The sequence below is a fragment of the Gopherus flavomarginatus genome, chromosome 1, assembly GCF_025201925.1.
Source record: "Gopherus flavomarginatus isolate rGopFla2 chromosome 1, rGopFla2.mat.asm, whole genome shotgun sequence".
NCBI classification, from domain to species: domain Eukaryota; kingdom Metazoa; phylum Chordata; order Testudines; family Testudinidae; genus Gopherus; species Gopherus flavomarginatus.
Genome location: NC_066617.1, coordinates 259,848,064 through 259,873,081, shown reverse-complemented (window position 1 = coordinate 259,873,081; position 25,018 = coordinate 259,848,064). Strand labels below are relative to the sequence as shown.

The window sequence follows — 25,018 nt, the reverse complement described above, 5'->3', positions numbered from 1 at the left end:
AATGTTTGCTTGTTTGTCAGGATATATGTGCCAGCAGGTGTGACGGAAAGTAGTTGCATTATGTAATGTTTTTTGTATCTCCTGTGCCAAACGTTTAATCAGTGCCCTGACATTGTCTATCATTATAATCAGTCTGTGGATCTGACCAGAGTTCTTTTCACTCTCCTGGAGCACCAGTGACTTGCCATTGCAATATGCAGTGTTGTTATAACCATGTAGGTTCCAGGATATTAGTGAGACCAGGGGGAGAGAGAGAATATCTTTTATGGGACCAACTTCTGTTAGTGAGAGAGAAAAGCTTTATAGAAAATATTGAAGAGCTCTGTGTAGCTTGAAAGCTGCTTTCTCTCACCAACAGAAGTTGGACCCATAAAAGATATTACTTCCCCCACCTTGTTTCTCTAAGGGCTTGGCTACACTTGCAAATTAGAGCGCATTAAAGCAGCCCCAGGCACCCTAGATCACTACTCGTCCACACTGGCAAGGCACATAGAACACTCTGACTCCAGGGCTAGAGCACTCCTGGTACTCCACCTCAGTGAGAAGATTAACACTTGGTGTGCATTGGCTGAAAGGCCCAGGCATCAGTGTGAAGGAGGTGTTTCATTACTGTGCTCTGATCAGCCTCCAGAAACATCCCATAATCCTCTTAAATCAAGTGTCCACTCTTGTAATTGTTTTGGAATCACTACAGGCATGCCGATATACCCTTTGGAAGCTCCATTTCTGACAGCCGGCATGCTTATCTGCCCCCAAACAAAGCAACCATTACTGTGTAATACTATGTGTGAGAGAAGGAGGTAGGAGGGGAGAGAGGTCTGTTGCTGTCTCAACTTACAAGACAGCATGCTGACATGCTCTAAACCCCCAAAAACTCTCACTCCCCCCACATACACACAACACATTCCCTGTTGCACTCCACCCCACCCCCCTCATTTGAAAAGCACGTTGCAGCCACTTGCATGCTGGGATAGCTACCACAATGCACTGCTCTCTGTGGCTGTTGCAAGAGCTGCTGATGTGGCCATGCCAGTGTGCTTGTAGCTGTCAGTGTAGACAGATTGCAGCGCTTTCTCTACTGCGTTCTATGAAGGCTGGTTTAACTCAAAGCGTTCTACATTTGCAAGTGTATCCATGCCCTAAGTGACTTAGCGTAGTCATTCATAGTCATTAGGCCAGGGAAAGCATAAGAATGACTCCATAATGTGGTAGTTAGGGCATTCTCCTGCAATATGGAAGATCCAAGTTCAAGTCGTTGCTCCAATGCCTGACTAATTATTAATACAAATTGTAATGTCTTCAGCAGGTGATTTAAGAGCCATACCAGAATATCCTATAACGGCTAGGGTACTCTCCTGCAATGTGGGGAGTGAAGTTCAAATCTCTTCCCTGCATCAGACAGTGGGGTGAATTCTGGATCTCCCATATCCCAGAAGAGGGCCTTAACCTAGAAAAGGTTATAGTAAAATAGTGATCCATAAACAAATTGAGCATACTCTTTTTTTTAATCTTGGTGAAACATTCTGTTACGATTAAATTAATTTCCTACAATGTTGTGAAGAGAGATTTTGATATATTCTCACTTAAGAAAGTTATTCTTGGAGATTTTAAAAATATTTCAGTGTTTGTTTCTAGCAATATGCTATAATGACAGAATGAGACAACAGATCCTATGATACTAATATTGTCTAAAGGAATATGCTTGTAAGAGTCCAGTGCTGGGGCTCGTCTTTCTCAGGCGTGGCGGGGGAACCAAGGCGCCTCCCTACAGGCAGCAATCCGTCCAGGGCCTAGACCCCTCAGCAGGAGCTGAGCAAACAAATAGTCTCTAAACAAGGCAGAGTCTCGGCTCTTCAGCAGGGGCTGGGTAAACACGGAGTCTATGAGCCCGGCCCTGAAGCAGGGCGGGGCAGTAAGCAGTTCAGGCTCAGGCCTTTCAGCAGGGCTGAGCAAATACAGGTAAGAGTCAGACCCTCAGGCAGGGGCTGAACAGCGAGTTAAACAGTATAAAGGGCCTTCTCAGGCCGGGGGGAGGGGGAGTCTGCCATCCTTGGAAGGGTGGCAGGGGGAATGCAGGCCCTCCCACTCCACTGCGTTCCAGCCCGGGGCCCTAGCAGCGGCAAAGATTCGCTGCAGTCAGTGGGGATCCTGGCCGCAACACACTGACATCGGTTCAGGGTCCCTGGAGCCAGACTGGGGTCGGCTACCCCCAGGGCACTTCCAGTCTCCCCGCTCTAGGTACCTGTCTCTCACCGGCGTCGTCTGGTGGGTCCCAGGCCATGGGCTCCTCAGGATACCGGTCGTAGGGAAGCTCAGGCCGCTCCTCTGGATACCGGGTGTCGGGGCAGGCTCAGCCAGTGCTCCTCAGGGTAGCAGGCACGGGGCAGGCTCGGCCAGTGCTCCTCAGGGTAGCGGGCACGGGGCAGGCTGGGTCCGGCAGGAGCTCGAGCACCAGCGTCTGTGCTCTCTGGCAGCCCGCACCTAACTGAGCGCTGGGGCCGGGCCTTTATACTTCCTGTCCCGCCCCTTGTATTCCGGGGGGCGGGGAAAGGTGGTGGCTCCGCCCACTCCAGCATCAATTCTGGCCCGTCCTTCTCAGGTGCGGTGGGGAGCCAGGGCGCCTCCCTACACACACACTTCCCCCCCAAGGCTGGCTCCCGTGCAACAGGGCCAAGCTCCTCCATACCCCCGAGGCGGGAAAGAAAGTCCGCGTTTGCATGGTCCTTCCCAGCCCTATGGCAGACGGTGAGGGCGTAGGGCTGCAGGGCCAAGTACCACCGCTGGAGCTGCATATTGTGGTCCTTCATACAGGCCAACCATTGAAGGGCAGCGTGGTCAGTGACCAAGGTGAACAGGGCCCCAAGGAGGTAGTATCGCAGGGCGTCACACACCCACTTTGCCGCGAGGGCTTCCTTTTCGACCACTGCATAGTTTTTCTCACGGGGGAATAGCTTCCGGCTGATGTAGAGGACTGGATGCTCTTCCTCCTTCACCTCCTGGGAGAGGACAGCCCCGAGCCCTACCTCTGAAGCATCCGTCTGCAGGATGAATGGCCGAGTGAAGTCGGGGCTAAATAAGACCGGCTCCCTGCAGAGGCTCGCCTTGAGCGACCAGAAAGCCTCGTCACATTCGGGGGTCCAGCGCACCTGTCGTGGGCTGTCCTTGGTGAGGAGCCTCGTCAAGGGGGCGGCTATCGCCGCGAATTGGGGGATGAATCGTAGATAATATCCCACCAGCCCCAAAAACTGGTGGACTTGGCGTTTCGTGGTTGGCGGAGAACAGGCTGCGATGGCCTGAACCTTGTTCACAAGGGGTTTCACTTGCCCATTTCCTATGGTGTACCCCAAATAGGTGGTCTCTGGCCAGCCGATGCGTCACTTCTTAGGGTTGACGGTTAATCCAGCTGCCCGCAAGGACCGCAGGACAGCGGCGACCCTCTCTAGGTGGGTTTCCCACTGGTGACTGTAGATGACTACGTCATCCAGATAGGCTGCTGCATAGTCCTGATGTGGTTGGAGGAGGCGGTCCATCAAACATTGAAACGTGGCAGGTGCCCCGTGAAGACTGAAAGGCATCCGCGTGAATTGGTATAGGCCCGTAGGAGTGGCAAACGCGGTCTTTTCTCTGGAGGCTGGTTCAAGGTGGATCTGCCAATATCCCTTATTTAGGTCCAGGGTTGTGATATAGCAGGCCTCTCCTAATCGAGCCAACAGCTCATCTGTTCGGGGCATGGGGTAGGTGTCGAACTTGGAGACGGCGTTAATGCGTCTAAAGTCAATGCAAAAACGTTGGGAGCCATCGGGCTTTGGCACCAGGACGACTGGGCTCTGCCACTCGCTTTGCGAGGGTTCGATCACCCCCAGGTCTAGCATAGCCCGTACTTCCTCGTTAACGATCCGCTTCCGGTGATACGGCAGGGGTCTGGTTGCGCTCCAGCTCACCATCCTCGGCTCAATCTGAATTCTATGGTATACCGGGGAAGTATACCCTGGTTGGGCAGTAAAAGTGTGGGAGAACGCTTGAAGGAGGCACTGGGTTTGTTTGAGCTGTTCCTCCGTCAGCGTCTCCCCAAGCTGGGGCCCCTCCGGGTCCTCAGTAGGGTGTACCTGGGGTCCGATTTCGGGTTCCGGTGGGTAGGGATTGATCAACAGACCCTCTCGTTCCCGCCAGGGTTTGAGAAGGTTGACATGGTACCGCTGGACCTTTTCCGCCGGTCAGGCTGGTGGATCTCATAAGTAACAGGGCCCACCTTTCGAACTACTTCATAAGGCCGTTGCCACCGAGCCAGGATCTTGGACTCACTGGAGGGAAGGAGGAGTAAGACCCGATCTCTGGTTGAAAGTCGTGGGATCGTGCGCCCCAGTTGTAAGTCTGGGCCTGCGTTTCTTGTGCGGCTTTCAAGTTTGCTCGTGCCAGGGCCCCAGCCTGGTTAAGACACTCCTGGAGCTGGATCACATATTTTAGGAGACCCTGGGTGGGTGATGGGGTCTGCTCCCATGTTTCTCTCATCAGGTCCAAGAGGCCCCAGGGTTGGCGGCTGTAGAGTAGTTCAAAAGGTGAGAACTTGGTCGATGACTGGGGGACCTCTCGTACTGCCAGGAGCAAGGCCGGGAGTAGCTGGTCCCATTGGCGGAGGTCCTCCGGGGGGAACTTCCGCAACATGTCCTTCAGGGTTCGATTGAACCTTTCAACCAAGCCATCGGTTTGGGGATGATACACCGATGTCTGCAGCTGCTTGATCCCCAGGAGTCCACACACCTGTTGTAACAGGCATGAGGTAAAGTTGGTCCCCCGGTCCATGAGGATCTCCCGGGGCAAGCCGACGCGGGCAAAGACCTTCACCAGCTCACCTGCGATGGTGCAGGCAGTGATGTTACGGTGAGGAATTGCTTTGGGGAACCGGGTGGCATGGTCCAGCATCACTAGGATGTACTGGAATCCTGCCACACTCTTGGGGAGGGGCCCCACCAGATCCACGGTCACGCGCTCGAAGTGGGTCTCGATTAACGGCATCGGGACCAGCGGCACCTTAGGAGTTCTTGCCAGGGTAGCCAACTGGCAATCGGGGCAGGAATTGCAATAATCTTTCACCTCCTGGTGTATACCCGGCCAAAAGAAGCGTCCCAGTATCCGGGCTAGGGTCTTCTCGGGGCCCAGTTGCCCGGCAGCCGGGACATCGTGGGCCAGCTTCATGACCGCCTGTCGATGACATCGGGGCACTAGGAGTTGAGTCTGGGGCTCTCTGGTCTGCTGGTCCCTCTCAACCCGATACAGGCGCTCTGGGTTAATGTTCTTTTACCTGGAAAGGAGTAACCTGAAACACCTGACCAGAGGACCAATCATGAAACAAGACTTTTTCAAATCTGGGTGGAGGGAAGTTTGTGTGTGAGTCCTTTGTTCTTGTCTTCTGCCTGTACTCTCTCGGCTATGAGAGGATTTTTCTGCCTCTTGCTTTTCTAATCTTCTGTTTCCAAGTTGTAAGTACAAAGATAGGAAGACCATAGGTTTGTTTTTTTGTATTTACATGTGTGTAGTTGCTGGAATGTGTTAAATTGTATTCTTTGTGGATAAGGCTGTTTATTCATATTTCTTTTAAGCAATTGACCCTATATTTGTCACCTTAATACAGAGAGACCATTTTTATGTATTTTTCTTTCTTTTTACATAAAGCTTTCTTTTTAAGACCTGTTGGAGTTCTTCTTTAGTGGGGAACTCCAGGGAATTGAGTCTGTAGCTCACCAGGGAATTGGTGGGAGGAAGAAGTTATGGGGAAATCTGTGTGTGTTAGATTTACTAGCCTGACTTTGCATTCCCTCTGGGTGAAGAAGGGGGCTGGGGGGGCAGCTTGGCTCTCTCTCTCGGTACCTATTTCCAGGACTGGAAATAGGGAGGGTGGAATCCCTCTGTTTAGATTCACGGAGCTTGCTTCTGTGTATCTCTCCAGGAACCCAGGGAGGGAACACCTGGAAGGAGGAGGGGGAAGGGAAATGGTTTATTCCCCTTTGTTGTGAGACCCAAGGGATTTGGGTCTTGGGGTCCCCAGGGAAGGTTTTTGGGGGGACCAGAGTGCCCCAAAACACTCTAATTTTTTGGGTGGTGGCAGCTTTACCAGGTCCAAGCTGGTAACTAAGCTTGGAGGTTTTCATGCTAACACTCATATTTTGGACGCTAAGGTCCAAATCTGGGAATATGTTATGACAGGCCTGGATTGAGGATAGTCCCATCCACCGTGGCCAGCTGCTCACATGCCCGGCTGTGGGTGGGGTCGGCCCTTTGATCCCGTCAGAAGTCTGTGGGGGTCGAGGGATCCCCCACTTCTCCCAGGGAAACATCCTCCCGTTCCCTTATCTCGACGGTGGGGCCGGGTGCTCCCTGCTAGTCCTCTTCAGTTTCTGGGGTCTCCCGCTAGTCTTCCTCAGTCTCTGGGGTCTCCCCCTCCAAGGCTGGCACGGGGCCCAGGCTGCCTCCGGCATGTTGGCGTAGGACGGCTGGAAACTCAGGCCAGTCCCTGCCCAGGATCACCAGATATGCCAGCCTTGGTGCGAGACCCACTACCATCAGTCGGGTAACCCCATCTATCATCAGTTGGGCCCAGGCGCTGGGGTAAGGCCGTATGTCACCATGGATGCACTGCAGGCGGATTTCACCCAAACATGCATCTGCCTGGGGACCCAAGTGTTCGCGGACCAATGTCTGTCCACAGCCTGAGTCGAGGAGAGCCACCGTCGGGTACCCCTCAACAACCACGGGCACGGTAATCTTGGCTGTCTGTAGGCGGCGGGCCCGAGCCTCCCCGTAGCAGACCTGGCCGAAGGTGCACTCCAGTGTGGGGCAGTCCCGCTGGAGATGGCCTTTCTTGCCGCAGGAAAAACAGGGCCCCGGGTTGGCTCGTCCTGATCGTGGCTGGGTCCCGAGGGTGTCCCTAGGAGGGCTCTGGTGCACCTTCTGCGGTGCTGGAGTCGGGGCTCGAGTCGGTCGCCCGAGTGGTGCTGCAGCCCAGGTGACCATCGCCTTCTCCTCGCAGTTTGGGCATTCCGTCCCCGGTGGGGCTGCTCAACCAGCCAGGCCTGTCATAACTTTCCTATTCAGATCTGAACCTTAGAGTTCAGAACATGAGAAGCTAGCATGAAACCTCCAAACTTAATTACCAGCTTGGATCTGATATCACTGCCACCAGCCAGAAAATTCCAGTGTCTGGCTCACTCTGGTCTCCCCAAAACCTTCCCTGGGGAACCCTCAAGACTCAGATGCCTTGAGTCTCACCACCAAGGGAAATAACCCACTTCCCTTCCCCCTCTTTACCTCCTCCCAGATTTCCCCGCCCTGGGTACTCTAGGATATTCCCTGCTTCAAGTCCTTGAAACACAAGTACTAAGAGATCAAATCTCTCTCTCCCCTCACCCAGAGGGTATGCAAAGTCAGGCTTAGTAAATCTAACACAAAGAGATTTTCCCCCTCCCTTCGTTCCTTAGCCTTAACCAGTGAAAAAACTCAAACAGGTCTTAAAAAGAAAGCTTTGTATAAAAAGAAAGAAAAAGATATAAAAATTCTCTCTGTATCAAGGTGACAATATACAGGGTCAATTGCTTAAAAGAAAAAAATGAATAAACAGCCGAATACAATTTAAAACATTCCAGCAACTACACACATGTAAATACAAAAAAACAATATAAACCTATTGTCTTACTATCCTTGTACTTACAACTTGGAAACAGAAGATTAGAAAGCCTGGAGATAGAGAGATCACTCTCAGAGCCGAGAGGGCCACCGAACCAAGACAAAGAACACCCACCCCAAAACTTCCCTCCCTTGACATTTGAAAAATCTTGTTTTCTGATTGGTCCTCTGGTCAGGTGTTTGGTTCCCTTTGTTAACCCTTTACAGGTAAAAGAACATTAACCCTTAACTATCTGTTTATGACAAGGCCCACCGGTGCTTCCGCGGCTAGGAAGTCCTCCATCAAGGTGATGGCGGCAGTCAGTGTTGCAGGCCGATGGCGGAGGACCCAGGCCCTTCCCCGTGACAGGAGGATGTGGGCGAACTGCTCCAGGATCACCTGTTCCGATAACTCCTCTGATGTTCGCTGTTCGGGCCGCAACCACCGCCGGCAGGTCTCCCGGAGCTCCTGGGCCACCATACAAGGCCAGGCCCCAGTGGGGTAGGTCAGGCTTCTGAATCGCTGGTGGAAAGTCTCCGGGCTCACGTCTAGGGCGTCCAGGATAGCGGACTTCACCTGACTATAATCCCGGGCGGCCTCGGCAGCCAGGCCTCGATAGACTGCCTGGGCCGTCCCAGTCAGGTACGGGGCCAGTATGGAGGCCCATTGGTCCGGTCTCCACCCCGCGACGACCGCCACCTGCTCGAAGGTGACGAGGAAGGCCTCGGGGTCATCGCTGGGGCCCATCTTCGTCAGCCGGATCGGGGGGCTGGGGCGCGGGCCCCCATCGGTTCTCCCAGCTGGGCCCCCCCATGGGGCCTGCGCCGTCACGAGCCGCTGGAGGCATTGCTGCTTCAACTCTTGATGCTGCTTGACCAGGTCTTGAATCAGCTGGCGCTGTTGAGTCCCCAGCTGCTCGACGAGCTGCTGTTGCTGCTGGAGCTGGGCGGCCTGCTGCTCTTGTTGCTGCCGCTACTGAGTCGCCTGCTGCCGCTCCTGATTCTCGGTCAGGAGGGCGAAGAGCTGCGACATATCCATCTCTTGGGAGGTAGGTCTCTCCCCCCCAGTCCCTTTCTCACCGGAGTCAAGAGATCGCGCCCACATCCTGGGCGGAACTCCTCAGAGAAGGCACCACCTGTAAGAGTTCAGTGCTGGGGCTCCTCCTTCTCAGGCGCGGCGGGGAGCCAAGGCGCCTCCCTACAGGCAGCAATCCATCCAGGGCCTAGACCCCTCAGCAGGAGCTGAGCAAACAAATAGTCTCTAAACAAGGCAGAGTCTCGGCCCTTCAGCAGGGACCGGGTAAACATAGAGTCTATGAGCCCGGCCCTGAAGCAGGGCGGGGCAGTAAGCAGTTCCTGCTCAGGCCTTTCAACAGGGCTGAGTAAACACAGGTAAGAGTCAGACCCTCAGGCAGGGGCTGAACAGCAAGTTAAACAGTATAAAGGGCCTTCTCAGGCTGGGCAGAGGGGGCGTCTGCCACCCTTGGAAGAGTGGCAGGGGGAACGCAGGCCCTCCCACTCCACTGCGTTCCAGCCCGGGGCCCTAGCAGCGGCAAAGATTCGCTGCAGTCAGTGGGGATCCTGGCCGCAACACACTGACATCAGTTCAGGGTCCCCTGGAGCCAGACTGGGGTCGGCTACCCCCGGGGCACTTCCAGTCTCTCCATCTCTAGGTACCTGTCTCTCACCGGCGTCGTCTGGTGGGTCCCAGACCATGGGCTCCCAACCGGTCATAGGGAAGCTCAGGCCGCTCCTCTGGATACTGGGCGTCGGGAAGCTCAGGCCGCTCCTCTGGATACTGGGCACGGGGCAGGCTAGGCCAGTGCTCCTCAGGGTAGCAGGCACGGGGCAGGCTCGGCCAGTGCTCTTCAGGGGAGCGAGCACGGGGCAGGCTGGGTCTGGCGGGAGCTCGAGCACCAGCATCTGTCCTCTCCAGCAGCCCGCGCCTAACTGAGCGCTGGGGCCGGGCCTTTATACTTCCTGTCCCACGTCATGACTTCCAGGGGGCAGGGACAGGCGGTGGCTCCGCCCACTCCGGCATCAGTTCTTACCCGTCCTTCTCAGGCGTGGCGGGGAGCCAGGGCACCTCCCTACAATGCTCATTAAAGTCATTGGAGTTCCTCAGTGCTGGGAACTTTGTTTTGATGGCCTCTGCTGTGCTTGATTAATTAGTAACTGACGATGGCAAAGTCTGCATGCTTTCTAAGCACATAATCCCTATGGCTTGTTGTAGACTGCTAAAGAATCTATTTACACTTTGCTCCACTGGTTTTTGTACCAAGACAATAAATATAAACATAATTCTTCATTTTACTGATATTTTTGTAAGTAACCATTGATTTAAGGAATTTAAGGTATTTTGCATCTATAAACTAGGTAAAGACTTAATCATATGATAACCTACTTTAAGTATCTGAAGTTTACATGGTCAAATTCAGCCATCCACATGCCTGTCATATGGCTCATGTGGACTTTGATAAAATAACTTTTTCTCTCCGAGTGGTCACTCCGCCTGGACATTGTACATTCCATCTTCCAGAAGTGGGGCTTTCCCCACATAGACCTATTCACTTCCCGCAACAACAGGAAGTGTCAGAGGTTTTGCTCCTTCCAGGGTCTTGCCCCGGGCTTAATATCGGACGCCTTCCTAATCTCTTGGGCGAACCACCTGCTTTACACCTTTCCACCTTTCCCGATGGTGCACAGGGTTCTCGTAAAGCTTTGCGGGGACAGGGCTCAACTGATCCTGATCGCCCCTGCGTTGTCCCAACAACACTGGTACACCACGTTCCTGGACCACTTGATAGCCAACCCGATCCCCCTGCCCCTTCATCAGGATCTGATAACGCAGGACCACGGCAGGCTTCTCCACCCAGACCTGCAATCCCTCCATCTCACAGCGTGGCTCCTGCATGGTTAACCCAGTCGGAATTACGCTGCTCTGCCCCGGTGCAAGAGGTGCTCCTGGGTAGCAGAAAACCTTCTACTCGGTCTACTTACTTAGCCAAGTGGAAACAGTTTTCCTGCTGGTGTCACACGCAGAATGTTGCCCCTGCGGAGGTTCCTATCCCTACTATTTTGGACTACCTCTGGTACCTAAAACAACAAGGCTTCGCTATCTCATCTCTGCGAGTGCACTTGGCAGCTATTTCTACTTGCCACCCCGGAGAAGGTACTTACTCTATCTTCTCCCACCCTATGGTCTCGAGGTTCCTCAAAGGCCTGGAGCTTCTATACCCCTTAGTATGACGCCCCGCCCCTTCCTGGGACCTCAATTTAGTTCTGACAAGACTTGCACTCCCCCCGTTTGAGCCATTGGCAACCTGCTCACTCCTATATTTATCATGGAAAACAGCCTTCCTTGTAGCCATTACATCGGCTAGGAGAGTCTCTGAGCTTCGGGCTCTGATGGTGGACCCACCATACACGGTGTTCCACAAGGACAAGGTGCAGCTATGCCCACATCCGGCGTTCCTCCCTAAAGTAGTCTCGGCTTTTCATCTCAACCAGGACATATTCCTACCGGTCTTCTTTCCCAAACCTCATACATCTCGTAGGGAGCAGCAGTTACATTCACTCGACGTCCTAAGAGCGCTCACCTTCTATATTGACCGTATGAGGCCCTTCCGCAAAACGCCCCAACTCTTTGTTGCAGTGGCGGACCGGATGAAAGGTCAGCCCGTCTTGTCTCAGAGGATTTCGTCCTGGATAACAGCATGCATCCGCACTTGCTACGAGCTAGCTCATACCTATTACCATATTACCGCACATTCTACCAGGGCCCAGGCCTCTTCGGCTGCCTTATTAGCTCAAGTACCTATTCAAGAGATGTGTCGAGCAGCTACGTGGTCTTCAGTACACACCTTTACTTCCCATTATGCCCTGGTGCAACAATCCAGACACAATGCAGCCTTCGGCTTAGCAGTTTTGCATTCTGCAGTTTCTCACTCCGACCCCACCGCCTAGGTAAGGCTTGGGATTCACTTAATTGGAATGGATATGAGCAAGCACTCGACGAAGAAAAGACGGTTACTCACCTTTGTAACTGTTGTTCTTCGAGATGTGTTGCTCATATCCATTCCAAAACCCGCCCTCCTTCCCCACTGTCGGAGTAGCCGGCAAGAAGAAACTGAGGAGCGGACGGGTTAACAGGGGTATATATTTGGTGCCATAGCGGCGCCACGCCAGGGGGCGCCCAGCCGACCCACCGGGTGTTACTAGGGTAGAAAATCTTCCGACGAACGTACACGCGGCGTGCGCACACCTAATTGGAATGGATATGAGCAACACATCTCGAAGAACAACAGTTACAAAGGTGAGTAACTGTCTTTTTTCAATGAGTTAAAAGCATCTTTCAGTTGGTTATTTCCTTCGTTACAGAACCCATCAGTAATAACAATTATTCCTCATCAGTCACTCAGTTTGGTTTATAACATATTTCTGTAGACATTTTTATTAGTTCGAGGGGTCTTTTCCCTGAATACCTAGATTCCCAAGGACCAGGAGATGCTCAGGATAATGTGATACTGGCCAACACTCAATCAGAAAAAAATAAAATAAAAATTCCTGAGTACAAGTAACTTTCAGTTTATGAATTCCTGAGTTCAGGTTACTTTGGGCCTCATAATTCAGACACACAACTTGATTATATTGTAAAAGATTCTGAGGCAATAGTTAATATACAAATGAATTTAATATACATGAAGAAGTATTAAAAGACTTTATATTTACTAACATACTAACAGATGTCATGGTCACACAGTTTTCTCATATTTGAATGATTGGCTATTAGTGGGTCACTCCAACCATGTGGTCAGGTCAGCAACTATTTCCTGCTGCATCTTCTAGCAGCGCTGAGTGTGTGCATGAACAAAGAAAAGTCAGTTTTGATGACCATAGGGGCAGTAAACTTTATGTAAGTGACTCTAGATTCCATCTCAGCAGAAGATTTCCTCCCCAAGGAAAGATTTCAATTAATGGCCAATCTGATATCATAAATTACTCGCAGACCAAAGATTATGGTTCTAGTGTGTCTTTCTCTTCTAGGCCTCATGGCCTTGTGCACGTTCGTGTACCAGATTTCATCTATGCTGCATATATGCTTGGCTCCAGTCAGTCTACTCACCAGACAAGGACCACATGAACACCAGCCTGACTCTTCACACGAGCATAATCACCTCTTACCTGGTGGTCGAACCTGGCACAAGTGTGAATGGAAGTTCCCTTCAATGCTCGCAACCTCCCCCTGTGCCGCTGTCATCACAGATGCATCCCTTCTGAATTGAGGTGCTCACCTGAACGACCATACCGTAGAAGGGATTTGAACCCCACAGTAGGCCAGACTTCACATCAACCTGCTAGAACTGAGAGCAGTGCGCCTGGCTTGTGGGGCCCTTTCCCCCACTCATGTTCACTCCATATCCAAGTAATGTTGGACAACATCACCATGATCTTTTATATAAACAAGGAGGATCAAGCAAGATCTCTTCCACTCTGCCTGGAAGTAGTCAGGCACTGGAATTGGTGCATTAACAACCACATTGCTATCCGATCCACATATCTTTCAGGTGTTCAGAATTCTTTAGTGGACAAAGTAAGCAGGCACCTCTCTGCAGATCTCAAGTGGAAAATACACAGTTTTGTCTTGACTGAGATATTTGCTCAGTTGGAAAAACTTCAGTAGGATCTCTTTGTGTCCCAAATGAATAGGAAGCTTCCCTAGTACTGCTCCAGAGCAGCTATGGTCCACTAAGCCCAGGTTTACACTCTACTGCTGTCAGGTACAGACCAACTGAGAGATCCATTTTAGCCCATTCCCCTGCTACCACAAGTTTTGAGAGTGGCTCTGGCCCTGTTGAGCCAGATCTTTCTCACAGTACCCAACAGTTCCCAGAACTTCTGAGACTCTCAGTCCATCCTCCATCAGGATTTGTCCCTTCTCATATCTGCTAATTCAAGAAGTTGGTAAAATCAGTCACCCCAATTCAGACCCACTTCACCTCATGGCCTGGTGTTTGGATGGACATCAGACCTACAACACATGTTCTGAAGCTGTCTAAGCCATTCTTACACAAAGTAGAAAAGATTCAACTAGGAACTGCTACTTAGCTAAGTGGGGATACTTCTCTACCTGAGTATGGTGCAATGGGTCTTCCTCAAACTCCACAGATATCCCAGTCATTTTAGACTATCTCCTGTTGTTGAAGAACTTGGGTCTTTCCCTAAGCTTACTGTGGGTACTTCTTGCAGCATTCACTGCCTTTTTTCTTCCAGTAGGGGGATGTTGCATTTTTTACTCACCCAGGAATATTTAGATTCATGAGGGGCCTAGTCAGGATCTTTCCACCAGTGGTCAAGTCTGTACCTCAGTAGGACCTCAAACTCTCCTGTCAGTGCTCACCAGACCACCATGTCAACCTTTGCCAACGTTCCATGTCCCACCTTTCCATGATAGTTGCATTCTTAGTTAATATTAGTTCAGTCAGAAGGGTGAGCTAGATGGGAGCACTTCTGACTAACCTATCATATACCATTTTTCACAAGGAGGTCTTCCTTCACCTTCATCCAAAATTCCTCCCTAAGGTAACTTCTCAGTTTCATGTCAACTGACCTGTCCATGCTTATCATGCTTCCATTGAAGAGAAAAGACTTCATTCCTTGGATGTCAGATGTGCCCTGGCATTCTACCTGCAAAGGACCAAACCAATTAGAAAATCACCAAGGCTGTTTCTCACTATGGTGAAGAGGTTGCGAGGACAAGCAATATCTTCTCAGAGAATCTCTGAATGGATTTCTGGTTGCATCATCACGTGCTACCAATTAGCAGGTACCCTTCCTCATGGTGGAGTAAAGGCACACTCCACAAGAGCGCAAGCGGCTTCTACAGCATCTCTGCAGGAGGTACAGACACTGGACATATTCAGAGCAGGTACCTGAAGTTCCATTCACAAATTTACAAAACATTATGTGCTAGTTCAGGCCTGCACTGAGGATGCAGTGGTGAGGACTGCAGTTCTTCAAGCATCTTTACTGCCAGCGTCCTTACACCCCCCCTGTGGTCTGAGCACTGCTTGTCAGTTGCCCATGTGTGGAATATACGTAGGGACCAGCACTTGAAAAAGTGGAGGTTACTTACCTGTAACTGGAAGTTTTTTTGAGTTTTGTATGATGCCTGTCTGTATTCCACTACCTGCCCTCTGTCCTCTCTGCATTGGATCCTATTGGATTCACTGTAAAGAGAGGCATTGACCTGCACTGCTCTTATGCCCTTGGATTGGAGCACGAGGTGAGCAATTGCCATGTGCGAGCCAATGGGCGCTGCTTGTTCAGAATCTCCAGACACAGGTGCAGGGTGTGCATGCATACTCATGTGTGGACTACACATCTTGAAGAACTTCTATTTACAGTTATGTAATCACCCTTCTTTTAGCTCTGTTCTATTTGAGATTCCTGGAAATGTCAATCTTTGATTTTTCCAGTTTATAGCTCAAAACTGTGTTCCTTAAAATGGTCTAAGATTCTGAATCTTTCAAGATCATTTACTTTTTCAAAATCTACTGTTGCAAGCTAACAGAGTTATCAGTACCTTAATTAATGAAATAAAGTTGCCTTTGGACTGGAAGAGCTAAAATTACATGTGGTGAATAAGCTGATTTGTTATACCCCTGGATTTTATCAAATTGCTTTTATTTCTCTCTGTTATTAATATGAAAATGTCTATGTAACTTAATTCTCAGATAGCATTGTTTTTTAGCTCACAGACTGTTAACTTCTCCCTCTTCACTCCCAACCCCCACCACCTGTTGAATATTTATACCTGGTCTGGTCAATCTCTAAATGTGTCTAGCTAAAAACTAGCAGAGTAGCATAAAAGTGATTCAGAAGTTTGTCATAGTTTGGAATTTAAACCTAGAAAAAATGCTTAGTGTATTATGTGTGACTTCCTAAATGTTCAGATATTATGAAGATCATCAGCCTTCTTTTATGTGAAGTACAGACAATTTGATGGATTTTTCACCAGTCTTTGGTTTCTGTGTTGCTGACGATGCTGAAGAGAGCGTAGAACATAAGTAATGCTGCTTCATTTATGTGCCAATGAAACTAGGTTTCAGTACATTGAGCTTTGTACTATTAATAGAAACACATAATGCTTTAGGTTTATTTATGGTTTCTTGGACATATCTGTAATGGGCTTAAGCAACAGAATATAAAACACTTAATACACTTCATTGCACTGGCCACAGTGCAGAGTTCCTTTTTTCTATTATCCTGGTGTCACTCTGCAAATGATGTTTAATATATAGTACCTGGACATCAAAAGAATTCTTTGTTCAAAGTGTTCTCTTTGTAGGACACTATTACTGTTAATTAAAACATGTTGTTTTGATCTTTGCAAGTGGCATACATTAGAGCTTCGCCTTGCCATTTTCCTCCATATACCTTTTCCTGATTAGTAGAGATGCGTGCCGTTGTGGAATAACTGTATTGCAGTGTTATTGAATAATGCATGATGCTTCCTTTTTTATTACACATTACTTCACTGAACAATGCAGTTGCACATTTTATGCAAAATATTCCATGTATATGTTGTGAAATATCTTTTTGTTTGGATTGTTTGAGTAGACCAGTGATGTACATTAATTCATCACTTCTACAAATACATGGAAAGATCAAATTATTTCCGCTGTGACAAGTAGTTAAAACTGTATGTAAAAAGTTACAGTTAACCTTGTTTTTAATTCATTGTGTATGGTGAATTAATTTTAAAAACAAAAATAAATCTGATGGACTGAGTAAATTAGTCTGTCTTAATCTATATTCCTATGTACAATTAATTGTATTGTACCTCTGTGTAGGCAGACAAATATTGGTCATAACACTTGACTGGCAGCCTGACAGAAAAATACTAGCTTTCAAGTCAACAAAGTACTGTGGGGGAACTTCAACTCTTTAAAGGACTTTAAATAAATAATATTGCAATATTATGAGAGCTCATATTGGTAATACATTTAATGGGGGAGGGTTGTGCATTTGTAATTGATTCATGGCAAAGACCAGTTTATGTTGCAAGATGAAGGAATTGGTTACGTCACCTACTAATGTTCTCTCCAAATCCCTTTATGTGGGCTCATAAACACACAGAATATGTTTGTCAGTTTTGCTCGGGGTAGAAGGAAGAAGCTAAATAGTCAGTTCTTGATGTTCAAGGATTTATGCATTGAATTCCCATTAGCGCTCATGGAAGGTTCCTACTTGCATCCCCTGTGTACCTTAAAAATTGTACAACAACACAAAGAGTTGTTCCTATTTTTTTAAGTCCGTCTTAGTGTAAAAATGGGTGCAATGTACTGTATAACTTAATAGACTATCCAGGCCCATACTGTACTCTCGGTTTTCAGCAGTATTATTTGACGCAAATATCCATAAATCCTTCAAGTGTTTTGTACATCCGCATGTACTGAAAAGGTGATATGTATGGCAATTGAGGTATAAAACATACATTTTTTTTTAACCTAGCTATTTGTTTCTGTTGCCACGGAAGCTCAGTATAATACAGAAATGTTTTCAGTACAATTTTATTTTCCCTCAAAATTATTTGACTTGCCACAAAATCCTGGGTACCTAATTGGGGGAAGTGGTATGAACCATAGCTATACTACGGTTGAATATTTGGAATGGCAACAAGCTTTTTAAATTGTGGCAACTCACATTAAAGACATAGGGAGTTGACTTGTTGGAGAATTAGACTTGTTGGCAATTAAACGTTCTTCCTTTTCCCCTTATTGCACTTTTCAAAAGGGATGTGCTAAATGTTTTTAGATCCACACATTTGGGGCTTGATTTTAAAAGATGCTGAGCACCTACAATATCTAGGTACTAGGTACAATATCCAGAGTACTTCTCAGGATCATGGTCTTCCTCTGTCTTGAGGGTAGTCTTCATTTCTACAGTCTTTCCATCTGTAAATACACTGTCAAAGTAGTTATTCTTAAGGTGTCCCTCTCAGTGTACTGAGTAGGATAGAAATAGAAGAATAGGATGGCAAAAATGCCAAGAAACACTTTCTCTTCTTATCTTTTTATCTTCTTTAGTTTTGTATACCAAACTCACTATTTTGGTGTCTGAGTGCCATCTCTTCATATGTCTGTATGATTTCAAGAATGAATACTGATGTAACTTTTTTGTTGACTGTTTCCAATACACACACATTGAAATATATAGATTAATTATATAAAGGTACAGTTAAAGCTTAATGGTTCATAGATTTAATTTTCATAGTCTTAAACTTTTCACTTCAAATCTACACATTTGCAGTTAGACATTTACTGATTTTTCTACACACAACAACTTCAGGTTTTTCTTTCCTTTTTTCCTTTTTGTAATGCTGCATTAACAAACTGTTGAACTGAAAGTTTTTCTTAATATAAATGTAGTATTTAAATCATTAACTTGCTGTGGTAGTGAACCAATGTAGGCAGTCTAAGGGCAAGTCTCTTTTGCTTAAATGTGAGAATGAAATTCTATTTTCAGAATTCTGGGGTTATTGAAGAGGCAGAGGAGAGCTAATGTTCTCATATGCTAAACACAAGTATGTATAAAATATGACGTTTCAATATAAGGCAGTATTTGTGTTTAAAACAGACTGAAACTCTTTACATACATAAATAAAATAAATGCAAACTTAATCCAGTGGCACTTACAATACAGTGAAACGCCTACCTAAAGATAACAAATACTACACCCTGCACAAATACTGAAGAGTTGGTGCACTAGGATAAATTTTAGATATGATATGTGGGAACTACTAAGTTATTTTTTTCTTAAGAGACAAGTACTTTCTATTCTCAACTCTGCTCCAACTCCACAAATCCTAATCCCAAGGGAAAGGGATCTGTGTCTTCAGATAGTAGTTCTTACTAACTGTGAATACATAAATGCTAATTTGAACCAATTATATAGAAGCTTTCTGATGTGGGTGCATAGGAACTAAATGTTGGCCCCACTCATACTCTTCTTTTTTCACGATCATAGGCTTTGAACCCAGATAGTATATTCAAAGATTAAAAGCTAATGCGCTGCCCTGGTGTACAGCATAACCCCAGTGTCTGGATTATGGAAAATATTCTGGGACTTCTGTATATGCTACTGTGGCTTGCTACCTGTGGGATTCACCATTACTAGTATTTCAGACAACAGGGGGGGTTCTGTGTAAAAAGTAAAGCACTTTTCTATTATATTTGCTTTAGTGTTGGGTAAAAATGGAGCTGTAGCTGGCTATTCATCCAATCCTGATTTTTCTTGTCATATGAATGAAATGTTAATATTATCCGTAATTTTATCAGAGTAGTGAGATGAGCACTGGCCATGTGGAAACTTTTTTTTTAAACCTGATTTAATGGCAAAATTGTAAACCATCTCTTCTTTCCAAAGGCTAGCGCAGGGGTCGGCAGATTCGGCAGACCGCGGCTCCCACCGGCCGTGGGTTGCCGTCTCAGGCCAATGGGGGCAGCGGGAAGCCAAGGCCAGTACGTCCCTCGACCCACGGTGCTTCCTGCTGCCCCCATTGGCCTGGGACGGCAAACCGCAGCCAGTGGGAGCCGCTATCAGCCGAACCTTCCAATGCGTCAGGTAAACAAACTGGCCCGGCCCACCAGGGTGCTTACCCTGGCGAGCCACGTGCCAGAGGTTGCCAACCCCTGGGCTAGCGTTTCAAGGATGTTCCCTTATTGCTATGGTGGAAAACATTACTGAAGACAATTAAAGGCAGAGTTTTGATAGCTTTCTCCTATTTGTCATTTAGGCTTTTTGAAAGGACTATAGGCAGAGATTTAGGGACAATAAATTGATGACTATGTGAAAATGGCATCTGTGTTGAAAAATGACAGGACTAGCAGACTCAGTTTGACTATTTTTATACAGAAATACTGGGTGAACTGAGGACGACTCTTTATTTCTTCCTTTTCCAGTGTGCTGGGGAAGAGAATTGGGTGGACAATCGGACTATTTATGTTGGGCATCGTGAACCTCCTTCAGGCACTGAAGCATACATTCCACAGAGGTATCCAGATAACAGGATAGTCTCATCAAAGGTAGAAGTATTTCCTTTCATTCACTATTAGAAAACACATCATTTTCTGCTTTATTCTGTTCGTTTTTTGTTTCCATAAAAATCTTTTTTGCTTCTTAATTCATCATCATCTTTACTGTGACAGCTTCTGGAAAAGGTAAAATGAAAAGCGCTGCAAGTTTCCTTCACCAAATTGCCTCTGGCTTGAAAGGGAATAAAATGGCTCATTCTGTGTTAATATCAGTGATGTACATTAAGCCAGTAATGTGACTCCACGTGATTCATCAAAAATGTGAGCTTTTTTTATTTAAAAAAAAAAGAGGCAAATATTAGTGTGGAAACAAGTTGGGAAAAATGGAGCAATAAATCTTCCTTCTCTTACTTTCTATTCCCCTGCTACATATCCAAGAATAGTGTTAGCTTTCTTAGCTACAGCATTGGACTGGAAGCTTGCGCTCAGTTGGTATAAGCTATGATCATGGCCAGCAGATGAATCCCGGCTTTGGAGAGGCTAGCCCACCGCCCCCTGCTTCCGCCCAAGGCCCGATGCCTACACACCACAGCCCCAAAACACTCCCCCCCCAACAGGAGAATCCCTGAGGGGGACCCCCGCGACTGGAGGAGCCCCGGCCTGCACCAGCCACACTGGGCTGAGCTCCCAACTCCTCCGAGCTTCTGGGCTGAGCTGCCTGACGCACTGCGCGCATGCACCCAGGTCCAGCCCCAGGGCCCGTGCCTGACTGAGCCACCACCCTTGAGGGCCATCCCCCAGCCGATCCACCGGCCCCCAGCCCTACAGTGAGCCACTGGCCCCCTGAGTGCCAGGCCCACCCCAATGCCAGGCCAGCCCCGCTCCCTGGTCAAGCCTCTTTACTCCCCTGCCCACTGCTGACTCTCTCTGTGTCCCTCCTCATTCCCCCATCCCTGAGCAGGAGGGACATTGTGAGCAGCTGGGGTGGATTGAAGGAGACATGGCAGGCAGGCAGGAGCAGCAGCAGACAGTGGGGGCCTTGGGGAAGTAGTGGGACCCAGGTGTCCGGCGGTGAGTGGGCAGGCGGCAGCGTCAGGGAAGGCTAAGCCTTCCCCAGCCTATTATACCTGCCGCCCATGGCTATGATCCCCATAAGTCCCTTTCAGAGTTGATGCATTCTAGGATATTGTCCCCAATCCTTCCTGGACAGCGAGTGGAGCTGCCCTTCAGGGAGGCTAGCCCCCAGCTCCGCCCCTTCCACCTGCACCTGTTTTCCCCCCCGCCCCTCCCCCCGAGGAGCCCCAGATGCCACCCACGCACCCGGGCTGGAGGAGCTCGGGGCCAGCCAGAGGCCCGAGCACGTGCTGCTCCCCGCCCCCCACTTCAGCCAGAGGAGCCCTGGACCAGCTGAAGCCCCGAGGCACCCTGGCCTATTATACCCACCACATATGCCATCCTGCAAGTGTGATCTACATTAGTTGATCCTAAATTAATGACCATGCATTTGGCAATACTAAAATGGTTATTGTTCCAAATGAGCCCATCTTACCAAGCAATCCAGATCATGCTTAAAACTGTCCTGTTCTTATCACTCTTTATCACTCCACCTTTTTTTGTCATCGAATCAGTAATTTTTCTACTTTACTGATAAAAATATGCAAATTGTATTGGGCCAAGAAGAGATCTATGCAGGATCCGACTGGAAACCCGTCCCCCTCCCGGAATGAGTGATTACTCATTTTGAAATTTATTCACCAGTTTTAAATCCTCATAGTATGTTGCTAGGTTAATTTGTCGAGTACTTTTTTATTATCAAAATACTATGCATGCAATACTAAGTCAAATGCCTCACAAAAGTCTAAAAATATTATATTAATGTGGTTACTATTGTTAGCCAAATTTGTAATCTTATGCTAAAACATGACTACGGGGACAAAGATGCAAAAGGGAGGGGGCATGAGCCAGGGGATGTGAGGGTGGATAGGAGAAAGAAGCAAAGAGGCAGGAACTGAAGAGTGGGCAGGTTCTGGAGAGGAGAGAGAGAGGCAGGACTTCGGGGTAAGGTGGGTTAGGACTGGCTGGGTGTTCAGGGGCAGAAGGGTCTTGTAATAAAGACCATATCATAATACATATGCACAAGGAAACCAAACTAAGGTTATATGGGCAGTTCCAGCATTTCTGAACATTAGAGTGTCTGATTTCACAACTTTAACAACGTTATTGTTGTTTTTAGCATTTTTGAGGATATAATAAATTACATATACTCTACACTTATGTAGTGTATAATTAACATTTCTGGGGTGGAATGCTGAAATTGTAGTATACAGCAACTTCATTTCCTGTGCTAAGTAAATATGTTCTCATAGTGACACTCTGAAGGGAATTGAGGTGGACCGAAGAGCACCAGCAAAATGTGCAATTGAGTCTTCAATGATCACAATTGCTCACAACTTCTGTTTATGTCTCAGCTGAAAGATGTTACCTTGAGTAGAATCACTGTACCTCCACTCTCACCATTTCTTGTGAAGGATTACCGTCCAAATATTGACACAGCTGTTGATCTTAGGAGACGTAGCCTAAGCTAGTTTGAAAGTCCTCCAAATATCCTTGTTCTGCAAATGAGTCCTCAATTGCATCCTGCATTTAAAACTAAATTATAGTTTTTTTGAAGATACTAGTTATTTGTGAGTCATCTCAGACCTTCAAAGTCACAATGAATATCTATCTTTTCTTGTAGCTAAAGAGTTCTCTGTTCTCAGTAAATAATTTTAAGATGTCACTGTGACAGATATTACAATTATATGGAGTATCTTTGGGGATCATATTGTATTAAATCTATGAATAGCTTATGTATGATTGTGCTCTTCATGGAGGGGGGACGGTAGAGGGGGTTACCACGGCGCCTCCAGGAACTGAAAACAGTGGAGGATGATTACTCAGTGAATCACTGAGCATGAAAAAGTCTAGGGAGGTACCACTCCCTTGGAGTGGTTTGCATATACTATTCATACTGGGTTTTCCAGAAACTAGGGGACAAAGAAAGGGCTTTTGGCATAAAAGGATGAGCTTGAACTGACCCAGTGTCTTCCTTCTGATCCAGCAAACAGACAGCACCAAGGGGGGGGCAACTCTTGTGGAAGATGTGGAATGACTTTGGCTTACTAGGGCCCCATATGGTTGGTGGGTAACCTCTAGTGAGCTTTTAGCATGTGTACAGGGACTCCTATTTTTTAAGTTTTTCTCTGTAATTCTTTTATTTTAAGAATAAATGTGCTTGCTTATAAAGTACTATGAGGTAACTTGTAATTTCTGGCGATACATTATTTATAGCCTTTGGCGAGAAAGAAAAGGACAGATTCTGGCCTTTAGGCAGACTGGCTTGCTAAGGCTATCAAAGTATAAGGCAGGGATCTGTGCAGCCATAAAACCCTGGGTCAGAAGGAAGTGGGACAAGGGTCCCTGCCCAGAGACAGATGTGGCTGGAGATCTGACTGGGAACTCCTGGAGGGGACCATGGAGAGGGGATACAGGTGCAGTTACCCTATCACCGTTGCAGGGTATGTCTACACAGCAACTAGACACTCATAACTGGCCTGTGCCAGCTGACTTGGGCTCGCAGGCCTTGGGCTGTGTGGAGTTTCATTGCTTTGTAGATTTCAGGTTCAGGCTGAAGCCTGAACTCTGGGACCTTCCCATCTTGCAGGGTGCTCATCATGACCCTCTCCTTAATGCCATTGTCACTTGTGGCCAGTGTTCAAAAGTGTGCACCTAAGAGAGCAGCTGGTGATGAATGCATGTGTAGTTCATTCTGTATTAGTAGCGCACTTAATGAGTGTACGCTAAAAGCCAGCACTACACATGATCAGTAGGAGTTTTCAGACCTTCACAACTTAGTCAAATAAAATGAATTTTCTTCTGAAACAAGGTCATGTTCTGATCCTCAGTGAGGACTCTTTCTGGGACAAATTGCAGCTTTTGAAAACCAGACTTTTCAAGTGGATGCCTATTCAAGCCTAACGTAAAGATTAAAAAAAAGGGCTGTGAAGTGCAGAGGGTTATGAAGGTCCTTTAGGAGGAGGGAACACAGGACTCCTCGACTCTAGCTTGTGTGGATTCCCTATTATGAAGAGGAGTACTTCTGTGAATAAAGCAGGAGGCAGGGGAAGGTTTTTAGAAACATTTGGACAGCTCCCCATGTTGGTTTGGAGCCATTCTTGGAGCTAACCAGTTTGGTAGGAAGCTAAGGTAAGTTATAATGGAAACTTTTTATCAACCACCATTGTACCCTCCAGATGGCTAGACAGTCTCTGTTCTTTGTTAGACTAACAAAGGTGCCACAGAACTTTTGCCGATTTTACAGATCCAGACTAACATGGCTACCCTTCTGATACTTGTTCTTTGTTACTTCCTTTTTAAAATGTGGCTAAGATATTTGCACATTCATACATTTTTAGTTGTTTCTTGCAAAGCACTTTACACAATTGCTAAGGCATTATTAGCTCAGTTTTATTTGTAGCATAGCTAAGTTTAGAGGTCTCAAACAAATTGCTTCAGACACTTTCGTTTGGGGGCTAAGACGTGAATCTAATACATTAAAGATCAGAGTTCAGTTCTGCCACAAACTTCCAGTATGACAAGTCACTTAATGTCTGTTTTCTAGAAAAATGGGAGCAGTGGATGTTGTCCCTCTTTGACTGCTAGTGCGAGGGCTTTCTAAGAAGGTTCGTGAAGCACAGAGACATAAAATATTGGAGGAAGAGGTGAGATTAAATCTCCAAGCCCTGTCTGTGCACATTTCTTTTGGCTGTGGGCAGCATTTTGATGCGTCTCCCCCACCATTTGAAAAATGCATCCTGGCGAGTTCGCATAAATTTAAGAATGAGCAGTTCAGTGGGTTCTGAATTTAACTCTGTATGCATATATTCTAGATTGGCAATGCACCCTTCTATAGGTGGTGTGACAGACCCAGGCCAGTGGGGTGCAGGAATCTGGTAGAGGGCAAATATACTGGTCACTGGGTGAGTAGTTTTCTGATCCCTGAGTGACCAGAGCAGGGTCTGCACTAGAGTAGTCAGGAACTTGCTAGAACCAATTAAGGCAGACAGGCTGATTAGAACACCTGCAGCCAATCAAGGCAGGCTAATCAAGGCACCTGGGTTTTAAAAGGAGCTCTCTCCAGTCAGATGAAAAGGAGCCAGAGGAGAGGAAGTGCGTGTGAGGAGCTGGGAGCAAGAGACACAAGGAGCTGAGACTGAGAGGGTGTGCTGCTGGAGGACTAAGGAGTACAAGCATTATCAGACACCAGGAGGAAGGTCCTGTGGTGA

The 25,018-nt window shown here is 47.6% G+C and overlaps 1 protein-coding gene across 4 annotated transcripts in view; it reads left to right on the top strand.

The window, feature by feature from the left end:
- Positions 1 to 25,018, top strand: part of ATP11A (ATPase phospholipid transporting 11A) — a 267,235-nt gene that overhangs the window by 115,698 nt on the left and 126,519 nt on the right. For all 4 annotated transcript variants that reach the window (XM_050947517.1, XM_050947527.1, XM_050947547.1 and 1 more), the window contains exon 2: positions 19,623 to 19,745. In XM_050947517.1, the coding sequence (XP_050803474.1) occupies positions 19,623 to 19,745 (123 nt within the window). The remainder of the gene's footprint in view (positions 1 to 19,622; positions 19,746 to 25,018) is intronic.